Raw genomic sequence first — 17,696 nt, 5'->3', positions numbered from 1 at the left:
ATGAGACATGTGTATCTCATTTGACATATATATCTGGGCAAAGTGGACATAGAATGCAAAACCACTTTTCCACAATGAGCTGTTCTGGGAAATATGTAAGTTTATGAAATGAAAAACAAGATTAAGAAGCTTTTCTTTAAAGACCTTTATAATGCAATCAAATTCCCTATGGTGTTCAGCACATCTGGCAGCATATCTCATGAAACAGACAGCAGCTCAAACAGCTAGAGCCTATCTTTTCCTTTTCTCTATACATATATAATCTAAATATATATACACATACACACACATATATATATAACACTTTTAATGTCTAGGTAAAGATCAGAACTAAGATCAAACTATGTTTCAGACAGTTTATCTCCATTAGTTTATGCTTTTTAATGGGTAAATCAACTATTTATAATTATCAATAGGACAAAGTGTCTATTATCTTTTTTTAACCTTATTTCAGTCTTTTCTGCTACTTCCTTTGCTTTGTGTCTTCTGCTATACAGACCATGTCTATATTATTTTTTTTCAAGCAGTTTTTGTATCTCACAGAATGAAAGTGTCATTATCAGTCTTTTTGAATTTTAAAAATCACACTCTGAACTATATATTGTTACCAATATACAAAATTTTAAATATGTACTGACTCTTCTTCCTCTACGATATATTCATAAACAGATTTTATTTCAGATAAATTCTTCAAACAACTTATACTAGCTTTAATGAAGGCATTTACAACCAATACAGTTAATCTTTCCTTGAACTAGCTTCAGTGTTCACCACTGTTTTTCCAACTGGTATGATCCTTATTTTGATTTACCCATCTCCCCCCAAAATTTTCTGAGAGGAAGAAAGAGAGCAAAACAAATAGAGTTGGGGCCCGGGGGCATGGCCCAGCGGCTAAAGTCCTTGCCTTGAACGCCCCGGGATCCCATGTGGGGCGCCAGTTCTAATCCCAGCAGCTCCACTTCCCATCCAGCTCCCTGCTTGTGGCCTGGGAAAGCAGTCGAGGACGGCCCAATGCATTGGGACCCTGCACCCGTGTGGGAGACCCGGAAGAGGTTCCTGGTTCCCGGCATCGGATCGGCGCAGCACCAGCCGTTGCGGCTCACTTGGGGAGTGAATCATTGGACAGAAGATCTTCCTCTCTGTCTCTCCTCCTCTGTGTATCTGACTTTGTAATAAAATAAATAAATCTTAAAAAAAAAAAAAACAATAGAGTTCCCATCTGCTGACACACTTCCCTGACACACTTCCCTAACACCTTCAACAGCAGTGGCTGGAAACTAGGAACTCAACTTACGTCTTCCATGTGGGTGAGCTGGGAAAACAAGTACTTGAGTCATCACCTCTGCTTCCCTGAGTCTACAATGCCAGGAAGCTGGAGTTAAGCAAAACACAGGTACTCCAATATGGGATGCATCACCGGTAAGTTGGATTTATTTAACTTTTAATTGGCTATCTAAAAAATGTTTACAGAAAGGATAATGGTAGAAAGTTTTCTCAGTCCTGTATATCTCAGAAAGTATTTAACTCAAATAAATGACTTCTTAGCTAACGGTATTGCTCCTGTCAGTCAGTCTTGGATTTAAAGTGGCCAACCTGATTTTTCATTGTTTATGAGCAATCTATTTTCTTCTGCGTACACACAGTATTATTGCCTTATTTCTTGTTCTTAAAAACTTTTTAAGAGACTTAAAGTTGACTTCAGCTCTTCTAAGTTTATAGTCCAGTCTTAAGCTCAGGAAAATTTTTATGACCATCATCTTTAACACATGTCTCTGTTTCTCTAATCTATCATGGCAGTGTTGTCAGCAGAATCTCAACTTTTCCTTCATACAATTAATTAATTTTTTTCACAGTGTACTCTTGTTTCTTGGTCTTTCTAATGAAGTTTTTATCTGTCATGCATTTATTAATTTAAACAATTCTTCCATTTCCCTTTCAACTCCTGTTTCTCAACCACTGTTTCATTTCAGTCCATAATGGTATCTCACCTTGTTATATAACAATACTGCCCCTTTACTTTCACAAAAATGTTTCAGCCCCTTGCTTTTTATTAAAGCAGAAAGTGCTATCTAAAATTAACTTCTGTTCCCTGCAGTTAACTGTATTCAAAGTATGGTTTCACTCTGAAAATTAAGTAGAATGTTGCTTCTCTTTCACGTGGCAAAAACTTTTCCTCAGTTGATCTGAAATTAGCTAATATCTGAGATCAGCTACAATACAGTTTGTTCATTATAAGTGTAACAGATGTTTCCTTACTATCCATCTGGTAGTTGTTTAACTAGAATTATCATATAAAATGAGAGGTTTAGCTGATCCAAATTTGCATTACAAATATGGTGATTTAGGAATAGAAACTGTTAAATATTTATTTATTTTTATTGGAAAGGCAGATTTACAGAAAGGAGGAGACAGAGAGAGGTCTTCCATCTACTGGTTCCCCAAGTGGATCCAATGGCTGGAATTGAGCTGATCCAAAGCCAGGAGCTTCCTCTGGGTCTCCCACTTGGAATTAGGGTCCCAAGGCTTTGAGCCATCCTCCACTGCTTTCCCAGACCACAAGCGCAGCGAGCTGGATGGGAAGTGGAGCAGCTGGGATACAAACTGGAGCCCATATGGGATCCTGGAGCTTGTAAGGGAAGGATCAGTTAATTGAGCCATCCACCAGACCAGAAGTAGAAACTATCTGACAGTTCCTCTTTTGAATGTTTGAAAGAAACAGCCACATAACAGACAAGAATTCCATATTCAGCTTTTGTCTAACCCAGCTATCATACCTAGAATTTTAGCACACCCACTATACTGTATCCTTTCTCTCTGGTAAAGTCACTGCTTAGTTCCTCCAAATGTAGTTGCTTCAGAAATTGACTACTCCTCACAGTGAAACGGGTTCCAAGTGGGACACTGCCCATTACAAGGGCTTCCATTATCAATTTCTGACTTCTCAGTCATTAAAATCTATTCCCCATGACCTTGACGACTTTTTCCAAATAAGACTTTGAAGAACCTCAGTATCAAAATCCCAACCATTTGCTCAAGGCTCATTGCTACTAAGAAACCATGTGAGCTTGCAGGCCAAATGGCCTATGTGACCTTTAGCGGCCTATGTGACCTTTAATGAATCAAGGCCCACCTAAGTCTGGTTATCTCACAGGTGGCTCCAAGTAATTCAGTGGGTGCTTACCTTAGTTGTTGGAGGTATGGGCTGTCCAGCCAAGATAGGTAGGGAATGTATGGTATCTCCCCTCACCTTGCAACTATTGTGAATTGCCCCTTTTCAAGCTATTGTGGACTGCCCCTATAAAAACCCTATGAATGGGGGGCTGCAGGAAAGAGCGTCTTGCTCGGATCCCGATCCCAGCTGCCATGTGCTCATGGTGAGCTGGGCCCGGGCCCACCTGGATTCAGGGACTACTTCCTTTCGGGTGAGTACACCGAGCGGGGAGAGTCTCTGGGACTGGGTGGGTCCGGGGCCCCCCCACCGCCCTCATTAGGCGGTGGACAGGATTGGGGTGGGGCGCAACCTTGGGCCTGTGGGTTTAAACTTCAGCAGCCGGGAGGCTGCTGGGGGCTGCAGGAGGGAGCGTCTTGCTCGGATCCCGATCCCAGCTGCCATGTGCTCATGGTGAGCTGGGCCCGGGCCCACCTGGATTCAGGGACTACTTTCTTTCGGGTGAGTACACCGAGCGGGGGGAGTCTCTGGGACTGGGTGGGTCCGGGGCCCCCCCACCGCCCTCATTAGGCGGTGGACAGGATTGGGGTGGGGCGCAACCTTGGGCCTGTGGGTTTAAACTTCAGCAGCCGGGAGACTGCTGGGGGCTGCAGGAGGGAGCGTCTTGCTCGGATCCCGATCCCAGCTGCCATGTGCTCATGGTGAGCTGGGCCCGGGCGGCCAGTGCGCCATTTGGCGCCAGGTTGTGTCTACTGTCCACCCGGCAGGGGAGCTCTGGGGTATTGGTTGTCCAAATCGCTGCTTTGGTAGCTCCAGGCTGACCCTACTGTTTCTGGGATCTGAGTCAATCCTAAAGATCCCCAATGCCAGTAATTCTTCCTTTGAAGAACTTCTAATCACTTATCAATGCTGAGCTGTGAACACCTATCCTGCAAAAGATAAGCTCAGGCTTGTCTAACAGGATATTGTATCGCTGACATGATGATGGTTCAGGAGACTGGTCACATTAGGCAGGGCCATAATATCAACTAGCACTCTAGAACCTTATCCTGGGGTGGATTCTGTGCAGGATGTGTGGGCCACACCCTGTAGAAAGTTTAGCCCCACTGGTAAACCTAAAAGTTTGGGTGGTTATGGACTAAGCTAGGTGTGACCAAGGAGCCTGCCATCAATCACAGGTAAAGGGACCCGCGACAGACTGGACTGGGCAAGGCAGCAGCACCCAAATGTGCATCCTGAAGAGGGTGTGGGGTGGGCCGGGCTGCAACATTCACCAGCTCATACAAGGCCAAATGGAAGGCCAGAGTACACCGGGCACTGGCCTAAAACCCATTGGCATGTATGAGAACTGGGTCTGGGAGTGGATCAAGTGGAGGAACTTGGGAAACTCCCCTGGCAAGTCATAGCTCTCGCTGGTGAACACGTACGTGGTCCAGATCTGGGGGTCGCACAAGCAGGGCATAGTAGCTCCAAGATGTGTAAATTGGTAATGGAACGGAATGTACTGGGCAGGACTGAGCAAACCTTAGCCTACAAGCAAAACTAGAAACCAGCATGGAGCACAGGTCATACCGAGCTAGGCTCTTGCACCTAATGGTCCTCAGAGCAACCACGGGCAGGTGCGTGATTTACGGCTAGGAACAGGCCCAAATGGGAAGGTAAGGGGACACCCTAACTGGGTTGAGGTTCCCACCAAGGGGCGCGTGTGCTGGAATGGGGGCTGCGTTCTATCTAGGAAACAGTTGTAGTCACCCGAGGCACTGGTGTGGGCTGGGACTGGATGCACCAGGCCAGTTCAGACCCCAACACCATCTGGTGTCATGGAAAACCAGGGTAGATGTGGGACTGACTAGGCTGGGTCTCAACCCCCTACTGAGCCATGTGTGAGCTGTATGTGGGTATGGACGAGCCATGGCTGGGCTGAAACATCCAACAGCAAGAACCAGAATGGGGTGAAAGCCAGCCAGGAAAAGCCACTGTTGCTGCTAGGACAGGAGGTGAACTGAGTAGGGTTGGCTCAAGGAACCCTGGTACGTGCAAAATCTGGCATTGGGAGGGGTTCTGATGGAGGAGCCTGGGCAACTCCTCTGGCAGGACACAGTCCCTGCAAGTAAGCACAAGAAGCATGATAGGAAACAGCCCAGAATAGGCCATGGAAAGTTTCCCACTGGCACACATTCAGCATGGGTCAGGGGCAGACCAGGCTAAATCAGTTCATGTCACCCACTGGCAAATCCGATCACCAGAACAGAGTGTGGGTTGAGCCAGGTTTGGTTGTGACAAAACCAGTACACATTATGGAATGTCAGGGTGTGGTTGCCTGTACTGGATTTCACTGTAGCACTCAACCAGCACACGTGAGATCCAGGAAGGGAGGGGCAGAGCTGGCAGGGGGATTAAGGGGCTGGTCCCCTCGCCGGACAGCTACTCCCACTGGAGAGCGTGGGCTCGGATGGGGACAGACCAGACTAAGCAGGGCTACAACACCTGTGCACCGCATGTGGACTAGATCAGGGAAAAGCCAGGCTGGGCTGATTGTTCCTACTGGTGCAAGCATAAATTAGAGTGGGTGAGGGTTGTTAGGGCTTAGCCACAGCATCAGATGGCAGAAGCTGGCACTGGGGGATAAATCTGTCAAATCAAACCACAGAACCACCCAAAGAGTGCATCAACTGGGATTGAGAGAGACCCAGGAGGGAAATAGTGGGTTCCCCCCTCTTGGGTTACTACTCCCACGGGAGGGCATGAAAACTAGGACGGGGGCTGGGGTGGCTAGACAGAGAGGCACTCAACAACATCCGTGAGGGCTGGAGAGTTGAGTTGGTTAGATGGAACAAAGCTTTAATAGCCATTGACAAGTACAAGAGCCAAATGGGATGGTGGACAGACTGGTCTACTGCTACACGTACTGGCAAGCCAGGGTAGGGGGCGGGCCTGGGGGTTATTGTGGGTCGCCCCGACTAGGCTGCAGCTCCCACTGGTTGAAGGGCCGAGTATGTGCCGGGCAGAACCAGACTGGACTGCAACACCCATTGGTTCCAGTGCAACTTGGGACCGAAAACAGAAACAACCCAGCAATTGAAACCACCAGCTGATCGTGGAGATGGACTGTGCTGGGCCCTGTGCTTGCTAGAACATACAAGAAACTAGTCAGGGAATACCTCAAAGTTTCTTTGGAGATCTCCCCAATCGAACTGCTGGACTCAGAACTCTAACCAAGAAAAGACAGAAGACAGAACAGGTCAATCATTCATCTCAGCTATATGTTGGCAGCGAAATATGGGGCAAACGGAGACTTTATGATGGACCATATCAATCAGTGGACGACCTCATCGAGCGAACCTGGCAGTGATTCGTAACTGGAGAACTATTAAAACCACTTGAGCAAATATCTCAGAGCATGCCCCACATCCGGGACCTGGGGTGGGCGGGAAACCGGGTGGGGCTTCTCCCTCAATATCCCCCTTTGCCTCAGATACACAATGGAAACAATATGGACATAGTGGTATTACCCACTTCCCTATACCCCCTGAACCTTTTTTTGTTAACCATAATTATGAAAAGATTGTCAACAACTATACAATAAAATTTAAAAAAAAAAAAAACCCTATGAATGTTCTGTTCGGGGCCACACTCCCAGTAAGGCGTGTTGGTCCCGGTCTGCTGCTGGCTGGTCAATCAGTCAGCTGCCTGCTTTCAACCAAGAACCCAGGCTCAGATGTGCTGAGCTTGAATAGACCATCCTTGTGCACCTGGATCGACTTCAGACTCCTGGTGATTTCTGGGGATCTCAGAATCTGGACACAACAACTTCCAAATAGGTACAAACTGTAAGGAGTTATTCAAATATCCCACCCTGGACCCGGTGCCATTTCTTCTTCCTCATAGCTCACGAAATTCACGCTGGCCTAGCCATCCACCAATCAGATGTAACCTGGCAATCCACCTGAGAATCCCACCCCCAATCTTCCAGCCCCTTCCCCAACCCTGCCCACTCACCAATCATCCCTAGGCATTCACCTGCAGGCACCAATCCCCTGGGGCCTACCCTCAATCCCTCCCAATCCCCGCCCCCCACACCTTGCAGACAAGAAGGGCCACCAGGTGCGGCTCTCTCTCTCCTTCCGGCCTCCCTTCCCTTCCTCCCCTTCCCCTTCCCCTTCTTCTCTCCACCACCTCCACCCTGTTCCTGCCCTGCTGGAATAAACCTCCTAAGATACCTCGTTGCGTCTGGTGTTTTCAGCTCATGGTAAAGAACCAGGTTGCGGGAATTAGCTGCGCGTAATAATATCCTAACATCCTATGAACTAGAACTCTAAAACTGTTTTAAATAACTAACACAAACTTTCTAAGTACTCATCAATACTATATCCAGCAGACACTCCTCAAAGTTCCTAAGCCTCTAATGGCATTTCTATACAAGGGCAAAAACTCAAATTACCTGGCCATTTGGATAGTAATTAGTGACAAAAGGGAGAAAAGACAATGAGGGATTTGGCTCAAGCTCCCATCCCATACCCATGACATTCACTTTGGCGTAATTTTTTTTTTTTATTCATTGATTACATTGTATTATGTGATACAGTTTCGGGCGTAATTTTAAGAAATGTTAATTACCTTTTTAAATTTGAAAGGCAGAGAAACAGAGAGAGAGAGAGAAAGAGACAGAAATCTTCCATTTGCTGGTAATACTTAGACTGAAGCCAGAGCCCAAAGCCAGGAATTCTATCTAGGTCTCCTAAGTAAGTGGCACAGACCCAGGGACCTGAGCAAGAACTGCCCCCTCCCAGAGTGCACATTGGTAGGAAGCTAGACTTGGAAGTGGGATCAGGACAATAGTCCCAGGAGATGGGATACAGGCATCCCAAGGGGATTTAAGTTACTGCACCAAATGCCTGACCCTGGTGCAAATGTAAGCAGCTTCCTTCACTAGTTTTCCAGTAACCTTTGGGACACTGGAAGAAATTCTTTCTGGAGCGGATAAGCAGATCATTATTATACGTATATTTGTAAAAAAAAAAAAAAAAAAAAAATTGTCACAATTAAATATTAGACTCCAAAATAAATAGCCTGTAAAAATAAAAGATGATTTATACAGTTTAACAGTGCCTGGAAATATCTTTTGAGCACCATTATGGCATGTCTCTATTAATAATGACATTCATATGACAAGTCTGAAGCAATACAAAATCCTAAAGAAAATGTTATAATGAATACAGTGTACATTAACAGTACAGCTGAATACCCAGGAACGATAGTAAGTCACTCCACTTTACCAAACATCAGCCAGAGTGGTACCTATTTCTAAGAGATCAAATAGATAAGCAAATACACTTTACTTTCTATACATACGGTATCTCCTAGAGTATATCCCAGGATTAGTATGTTTTCTTCTTACACACAGTAAAAAAAAAAGAAATGTGTTGGTTTTAATAAATTTATCTATTTTACTTGGTTGTTTTAATGATATTTAATAGAGACTGAAAGAAATAAAATATCATGTGAATAAGTTAACAAAAGAAACAACCAACAGTTTTCCATCAAAGTTGGAAAGGAAAATTTTCTCTTCAAAGTCCTCCTTTTTTAAGTGAAACTTCCAGGAGATGTTTTTCACAACTCTAGCTCTATGTAAATGTGATTTTTTTTTTATTACTAGACATAATGTGTTTCTGTTCCTTTACATTCCCTCTCTCATTTGTAAAAAGGCCATTTGTAAAAAGCCAATGAATTTGAAAAACCACAACATAACTTCTTTGAATGGCTAAAAGTGGCATAAATAAATACAATGACCTGCTTTTCCAGTAGACAAAAAAAGAACATCTTATTAAAGGCATCAAACACATGTGAATTATTCCAATCAGACTGTTGACCACAAATCTAGTGATATGGACTCAATTGTACTGCCTTCTTAAAAATCCAAAATTCACTGAAAAACAAAGAAAACCAGTTGTGTTTTTTTAACTGTACCTGCTCATCTTTCTGTCTCCACTCCTGCCAGTTTTCTTCCCGTGACTCCTTCTGCGCTGGATTTGACAGTGAAAGCTCATGCTGAGTGTTATAAGTGGTATGGGAGGATTTCTGCGGAATTTTCTTGAAAGCAAGATTCCTGAGCTATAAAACAGGCAAAAAGTATGTTAAATTCAGTTTGCTAATCCTAGAGTACTTTTGATTTTTAGAAAAAGGGGTAAAGGAAGTGTTTTCTTTTTACTTCAACACCTAAACACTCCTAATACTAAACTCTAAGTTGCTATTTGTGGTTTTTACAATCTGAATATTGATTCTGCCAGTATATGAGGTGTTGGTGAACTAAACATGATTCAATGAAAAGGGCTGTGCTATCACACAACTGTTTTAACAATTCATTTCGGTTTGCTACTTTAGAGGTTTACAAGTAAAACAAGCAATGTTATGGAAATGCAAACAACAAAGTAAGTTTAAACAGTGAGACACTGCCTAAAGCCACACTGGCAACAATACTAGTCCTAAAAAAAATACATGGCTTAGGGGCCAGTGTGGTGGCACAGTAGGCTAACTATCCCCTGCGCTGGCATCAGTACATGTGCCAACTGCTCCACTTCTGATCCACCTCCCTACTAATGGTCTGGAAAGGCAGCAGAGGATGGCCCGGAAACCTGCACCCACATGGAGCCCTGAAGCTCCTGGATCCCAGCCACGGACCAGCTCAGTTCTGGTCGTGGTGGCCATTTGGGGAGCGAACAAGCAGCTGCAAGATCTTTCTCTGCTTCTTTCCGCCCTCTCTCTGTAACTCTGACTTCCAAGTAAAAATAAGTATTTTTTTAAATGCAGGGTTATAATCCAAGGTACAATCATATTCTATAACAGTAAGGGTCCTATCATTTCCACCAATAAGATACCTGAAACAAAAGAGAAAAAGAGTGAGCTTTTTATGGATTGAATTGTAACCCCTCTACAGATATGCAGAAGCCCTAACCCCAATTATCTGTGAACATGACCTTATTTGCATACAGGGTCTCTGCAGATAAAATCAAGTTAAGATCATACCAAGCTAGAACAGCCCTTAATCCAGTGTGACTGTATCTCAAAGGTGCGAAGAAAAGATAAACAAAAATGTGATAGGGGACAGTGTTGTGCAACAGCTGGTTAAGCAGCCACCTGTGATGCCTGCATCCCATCTAGGCACTAATTTGAGTCCTAGGTGCTCCAATTCCAATCCAGCTCCCTGCTAATGCTCCTTGGAAAACAGTGGAGGATGGCTCAAATCCATGGACCCTGCATCAATGTGGGACACCAGGAAGAAGCTCGTGACTCCTGGCTTCAGTCTGATTCAACCCTGGCTACTGTGGGTATTGGGAGAATGAACAGTGGATGGAAGATCTGTCTCCTCCTCTCTCTGTAACTTTATCTTTTAAATAAATAAATCTTAAAAAAAAAAAAAAACACATAACAACACAGCACAGACTGTTGTGATGAGGCCACAAGTCAAGGAAGGCAAAGGCTAGAGGCCACCAGTCAGAGCCAGAAAGAGGTGGTAAAGAGAGAGAGAGAGCAGAGAATGGCTTTTCAACACTCTGACCTGGGGTTAGGGCTTCAGCATATCTGTAGAGAGGATACAATTCAATCCATAAAGCAGGACATAAACATATAATTAAAAAACAGATTATTAAACATAACGCAGAGCTATATTTAATACTATATAAAATTGCACATCTCTAGATTTTGAAAAACCACTTTTAAAACATTACTATCCATTTATAAACAAACTATGAATACAGATATATGTACAGAAAATATAACCAAAATATTGATTTTTAAAGGTTTACTTGTTTTTATTGGAAAGTTAGATGTAGAGAGAGGAGGACAGAGAAAGATCTTCCATTCATTGGTTCACTCCCCAAGCGGCTAGCTACAAAGGCCAGAGCTAAACCAATCCGAAGCCAGGAGCCTCTTCTGGGTCTCCCAACAGGTGCAGGGTCCCAAGGCTTTGGGCTGTTCTCCACTGTTTTCCCAGACCATAAGCAGGGAGCTGGATGGGAAGCAGGGCTACCAGGACACGAACCGGTACCCATATGGGATCCCGATGCTTGCAAGGCTGAGGACTTCAGCCACTAGGCTACTGCACCAGTCCCCAAAGTATTAATTTCTTATATCTCTAGATCTATATATAAATGACTTAGTTTCTTCTAAGACGTTCGCATTTTAAACTTCATGAACTAAACACTAAGCTTCCAATCAGGAAAAAAATATTCATGGGGGGCCCGGCATGATGGCTCAACAGTTAAAGTTCTGGCCTTGAACGCCCCGAGATCCAATATGTGCACCGGTTCTACTTCCGACAGCCCCACTTCCCATCCAGCTCCTGGCTCCTGGCTTTAGATTGGTTCAGCTCCAGCTCCAGATTGGTTCACTTGGGGAGTGAACCATCAGACAGAAGATCTTCCTCTCTGTCTCTCCTTCTATCCGTATATGTGCCTTTCCAATAAAAATAAATAAATCATTTAAAAAAACATTCATGGCATTTGCCTTTTTTTTTTTAAAGATTTATTTATTTTATTACAAAGTCAGATATACAGAGGAGAGACAGAGAGGAAGATCTTCCGTCCAATGATTCACTCCCCAAGCGAGCCGCAACGGCCGGTGCTGCGCCGATCCGATGCCGGGAACCAGGATCCTCTTCCGGGTCTCCCACACGGGTGCAGGGTCCCAAAGCTTTGAGCCGTCCTCAACTGCTTTCCCAGGCCATAAGCAGGGAGTTGGATGGGAAGTGGAGCTGCTGGGATTAGAACCGGCGCCCATATGGGATCCCGGGGCGTTCAAGGCGAGGACTTTAGCTGCTAGGCCACGCCGCCGGGCCCAATTTGCCTTTAATTATACACACACTTATATGCATTCATTCAGGTAATATTTATTGAGTACCTATGGAGCAGGTACTATGAATACGTGAGTGAACAAGACAGCACCTGTAATCACAGTCTACTTGGAAAGCCAGCAACACAAACAACTGCCATTGTTACCTCATTTGCTTCACTCTGTTGCTGTTCCTTCTTCTTCCTTCTCTTCTCTCTCTTCTTCTCATTTGTAGTTGATTTGTTTCCCAAAGCTTGAGACTTCCCAGAATTCCGGCCTTTGCCTTTTCCAGGCTCTGAATCAGAACCACTGCCACTATCTACTTGCAACAAGGCGAAGCGAGAAGCAGTAGTGGGAACAGAACTAAGTACTGCCGAGGCCATTGTCAGGATTTTTCTTTTTAAAATGCTTCTGTCAAAAATAATTATTTCTGTGGAGAGAGGAAAAAAAAGGGGCTCATGGGTATACAAGAATAGGAAAATGTTTCAGAATCCAGAACTATACACACACACACACACTCTACAATTCTGACATCATATTTAGTAATAATTACAATTCAAATACACACAGTCTTATTGGCAATATCTTTTTTAAATTATTTGTTTTTATTGGAAAGGCAGATTTACAAAGAGGAGAGATCAAGAGAAAGATCTTCCACCAACTCCTCAAGTGGCTGCAATGGTTAGAGCTGGGCCAACTCAAATCTAGAAGCCCGGAGCCTCTTCTGGGTCTCCCATGCAGGTGCAGGGTCCCAAGGCGACCAGCAGGGAGCTGGATGGGAAGTTGAACAGCCGGTAGACGAACCAGCACCCAGATGGAATCCTAACACATGCAAGGTGAGGATTTAGTCACTAAGCCATTTTGCCAGGCCTAGGAGTATTTTTTTTTTAAGGTTTGTTTATTTTTATTGGAAAGGCAGATATACAGAGATGAAGAGAGACAGAGAGAAAGATCTTCCCTCCGATGATTCACTCCCCAAGTGGCCGCAAAAGCTGGAGCTGAGTTGATCTGAAGCCAGGAGCCAGGAGCTTCTTCTGGGTCTCCCACACGGGTGCAGGGTCCCAAGGCTTTAGGGCGTCCTCGACTGCTTTCCCAGGCCACAAGCAGGGAGTTGGACGGGAAGTGGAGCTGCCGGGATTAGAACCAGTGCCCATATGGGATCCTGGCATGTGCAAGGAAAGGACTTTAACCACTATGCTATCACGTCGGGCCCAGGAGTATCTTTCTTAAAAAGATTTGAAAGTCAGTGTTACATACGGAGAGGGAGAGACAAATAGAGCCAGCGCTCCCTCTGCTGGTTCACTCCCCAACTGGTACAATGACAGGACTGGGCCAGGCTGAAGCTAGGAGCTTTTTCCAGGTCTCCCACATGGGTAGCAGGCGCACAAGCACTCGGGCAAACTCTGGCTGCTTTTCCCAGGCCACTAGTAGAGAGCTGGATTAGAAGCGGAAGAATTGGGCCCAGCGCGCTAGCATATCCCTTATGGGATCCCATATGGGTGCCAGTTCTAATCCTGGCTGCCCCACTTCCCATCCAACTCCCTGCTTGGACTGAAGGCCAGCAAGGAGGGCTGGCCCATGAAACCTACTAGTATGCGCAAGACCTGGCATAGGGAGAAGTTCTGATGGAGGAGCTTGGGAAACTCCTCTGTTGGAACACAGTCCCTACAGGTGAGCGCAAGAACCACGATAAGGAGCAACCCAGACCAGGCCAGAGGAAGATACCCACCATCATACATATGGCATAGGTAGGAGGCAGACCAGAGTGAACCCGTTCACATCAACCGCATGCAAATACAAGCACCAGCATAGAGTGTGGGTCAGGCCAGCTTCGGTCACAACGCAAACCAGTGCACATTAAGGAATGCCAAGATGAGGAGAGCCGTACCAGATGTGTTTGCAGCGCCCAAACAGCACACGTGAGAACCAGGGGGGAGGAAGCAAAGCCGGCAGGGGAATGTGGGCTCCCCTGCTGGACAACCACTCCCACTGGAGAGTGTGAGTTGGGATGGGGGCAGACCAGACCAGGCAGGGCAACAACACCTGTGGGCCTCATGTGAGCTAGATTAGGGAAGGACCAGGTTGGGCTGACTGTTCCGGCTGGTGTAAGCAAAAATTAGAGTGGGTGAGGATAGGTTGGACTTTGCCGCAGCTTCAGTTGGCAGAGGCTGGCACTGGGGACTAAATCTGTCAAATTAAACTCCAGAACCACCTGGAGAGTGCATAATCCGGGAGTTGAAGTGGCCTAGTAGGGAGATAGTGGGCACCTCCCTCTTGGGTTACCACTCCCACTGGAGAGCATGAAAACCAGGACTAGGCAGGCATGGCTAGACAGAAAGGCACTTGCCAGTATGTGTGTGGGCTGGAGCGTAGGTCGGTCGGGTTGAACTAGGCTTCAATGCCCTTTGACAAGTATCAGAGCTAAATGGGATGTGGGACAGACTGAACAAGTCTGCGGTACATACTGGCAATGCATGGAACCAGGGTAGGGGGCAGGCCTGATGGAGGTTGTGTGGAGTCGCCCCAACTAGGCTGCAGCTCCCACTGGTTTGCGTGAGGATCAAGTAAGAAGTGGGTAGGATTGAGCTGGACTACAACACCCACTGGTTCAAATGGAAGATAGGGCTGGAAACAGGAGAATTGACCCAGCAAGCGCAACGACCAGCATGAGCATAAGCTGACTGGGGCAACGGACAGTGCCAGACCCTGTTCTGGCAAACTTACACAAGAATCAGGTTTGGGATCATCTCAGATGAAGTTTCTTTGGAGATCCCTCCAACTGAACTGCTTATCTCAGAACCCCAACCAGGAAGAGACTATGTCAGCCAATGGATTCTGAATAGGTTTCATCGCGATTGCAATGGCGAGAATGGCAGCAATTCAGACCTGTTGAACTATCAAAACTGCTTGAGCAGGACCCTCAGAGCGTGCCTCACATTGGGAACCTGGGATGGGTGGGAGAGTGGGTGGGGCTTTTCCCTTTGTTTCTCCTCTGACCCCAGATACAGGAAAAAAATATTAGTGTGGGAACAATGGTCTTACCCACTTTCCTGTAGCCCTTGACCCTTTGTACCCTAATCAACTAGGTAATATTAAAAAAAAAAAAAAATATATATATATATATATATATATATATATATATATATTAGACAAACATAAACAGAATATTTATTTTTTAAAAACAGAGGGGTGGTCTTTGTGGTGTAGTGAGTTAAACCTCCGGTCAAGAGGCCAGCATCTCATATTGGAATACCAGCTTGAGTCCCAGCTACTCTACTCCTGATTGAGCTACCTGCTAATGTTTCCGGAAAGCAGCAGAAGATGGCTTAGGTGCCTGGGCTCTAAGCATGTGGAAGATTCAGATGCAGTTGCAGGCTTTGGTTTCAGTCTGGTTACCCATGGGGGATTGAACTTCCAGACAGAAACTCTCTTTCTCTTGGTCTCTTCCTCTCTGTCACCTGGCTTTCAAATATATAAATAAGTGAAAATTAATAAAAGCCAAAATAAACACCCTAATTATGATCAAGACTGATCAAACATTAATGAACCCCTGTGCCTTCTGCCAGCATTCTCTGACTGCCACCATCCAGATCACTTTCATTCCAGTCTAATTTCTTCCTTTGCTTTTCTTTACAGTTTCATCATTATTTGTCTTGGGCCACACGGCTCATACCTGATAAGCTGGTGTCATTCCTACAATATGCTGCTGGTTACACACTTACCACCATGCTCAATGTGGGAGAAGGCTACGTAAAAGTGAAGAACACGTAGGCTGACTGTGAAAGTTCACTGCACATTACAGCTTGTGTATTTTCAGGAAGCAACAAAAAATGAGACATAAATTCTATCAATCTGGAAAAATGTTTGAAAAGATTTCTATATGTTGGTTATATAATGAAGAAAAGCCACAGGAGAGGTCATCTGGTAGTCATTAGACCACGGTATTTTTATTATTGTATCATGTTAAGATTCACTGTTCCTGGATGTGAGGGCGATCTGGCTGCGACATCTGTCACCCCATTGATCGCCAGGGTTGATTCGGCTGATCTGGCTGGCTAGGCGGGTGTCCCCTTCCTCCCTCACCGCTCCATGTGCGTCCCTCCCGAAGCTGCGCGCTCGGTCGAAGAGGACGACCATCCCCCCTAGAGGAGGACCGGTCTTCGGTCAAGGGTATACGAGTAGCTGCGCTCCCCTGCTAGAACCTCCAAACAAGCTCTCAAGATTCACTGTTCCTGGGCTTGGCGTCGTAGCCTAGTGGCTAAAGTCCTCGCCTTGCATGCACCAGATCCCATATGGGCACCGGTTCTTGTCCCAGCTGCCCTGCTTCCCATCCAGCTCCCTACTTGTGGTCTGGGAAAGCAGTAGAGGATAGCCCAAAGCCTTGGGACCCTGCATACACATGGGAGACCTGGAAGAAGCTCCTGGCTCCTGGCTTTACATTGGTGCAGCTCCGGCCATTGTGGCACTTGGGGAGTGAATCAGCGGAAAGAAGATCTTCCTCTGTCTCTTCTCTGTATATCTGATTTTGCAATAAGAATAAATCTTTTAAAAAAATTATTCACTGTTCCTGTACCCAAAAATATGCTAATTAAGATAAAGCACAATGGCTAGAGGATATATCACAGTGATAAATTATGACATATTTTTAAGCTTCAATAGGGGTTGGTTTTGTGGTACAGCTAGCTAAACTGTTGCCTATGATGCTGGCATATTGTATGAGCATTGGTTCAAATCCAAGCTGATTTGCTTCTAATCCAACTTCTGTTCCTCTGCCAGGAGAGGTAGCAAAAGATGACCCAAGTACTTGGACCCTCATTACCCATGCGAGATACCTAGATGGAGTTCTAGGCACCTGGCTTTGGCCTGGCCCAGTCCCAATCACTGGGAGAATGAAACAGCAGATGGAAGCTCTCTCTGTATAGAAATATGCTTAACTATGCCTTTCAACTAAATACATAAATCTTTTTTTTTAAGGTTTGTTTATTTTTATTGGAAAGGCAGATATACAGAGATGAGGAGAGACAGAGAGGAAGATCTTCTGCCTGATGATTCACTCCCCAAGTGGCCGCAAAGGCTGGAGCTGAGCCAATCCGAAGCCAGGAGCCAGGAGCTTCTTCCGGGTCTCCCACGCGGGTGCAGGGTCCCAAGGATTTGGGCCGTCCTCAACTGCTGTCCCAAGCCACAAGCAGGGAGTTGGATGGGAAGCAGGGCCGCCGGGATTAGAACCGGTGCCCATATGGGATCCTGGCATGTGCAAGGAAAGGACTTTAACTACCACGCTATCGCGTCAGGCCCCGAAATACATAAATCTTAAAAAAAATACTTCCACAAGAGGTTGATTTTGCTTTGAGTAGCTTGGCATAAAATTATCCTACAAAGCTGTTCAAATACTAAGACTGGATTTAACTTTAACTATTGGAACTGTAAATTTTAAGTGGTAGCCCTATTACTATTCACTAATGCAGCCCCTCCCTGGTACAGAATTATTTATCTTCCTCCTATTGAATGCAGGCATAACCATGTAACTGACTTTGTCCCGCAAAATATAAGCTCTAAAAAGCTTTCAAAGTCGACACATGATTCACTACATTTTCCTTTCCCTGCTTCTGAACTGCAGAAGTACAAATGAAGACAGAGCCTTCATGAGCCTGATACTACAATGAACAAAGTCCCCTCACAAACCTGAGATGGACATGTAGCT

General features: G+C 45.4%; 1 protein-coding gene across 3 annotated transcripts in view; it reads right to left on the bottom strand.

The window, feature by feature from the left end:
* GKAP1 (G kinase anchoring protein 1) overlaps positions 1 to 17,696 on the bottom strand; it is a 68,799-nt gene that overhangs the window by 41,104 nt on the left and 9,999 nt on the right. For all 3 annotated transcript variants that reach the window (XM_058672619.1, XM_058672620.1, XM_058672621.1), the window contains 2 exons: positions 12,163 to 12,425; positions 9,137 to 9,280 (listed from right to left, as the gene is read on the bottom strand). In XM_058672619.1, coding sequence (XP_058528602.1) covers positions 9,137 to 9,280; positions 12,163 to 12,378 — 360 coding nt within the window. In that variant the 5' untranslated portion in view covers positions 12,379 to 12,425. The remainder of the gene's footprint in view (positions 1 to 9,136; positions 9,281 to 12,162; positions 12,426 to 17,696) is intronic.

Source organism: Ochotona princeps, chromosome 14 (assembly GCF_030435755.1).
Source record: "Ochotona princeps isolate mOchPri1 chromosome 14, mOchPri1.hap1, whole genome shotgun sequence".
Lineage (NCBI taxonomy): Eukaryota > Metazoa > Chordata > Mammalia > Lagomorpha > Ochotonidae > Ochotona > Ochotona princeps.
This window is presented reverse-complemented; position numbering and strand designations above follow the sequence as displayed.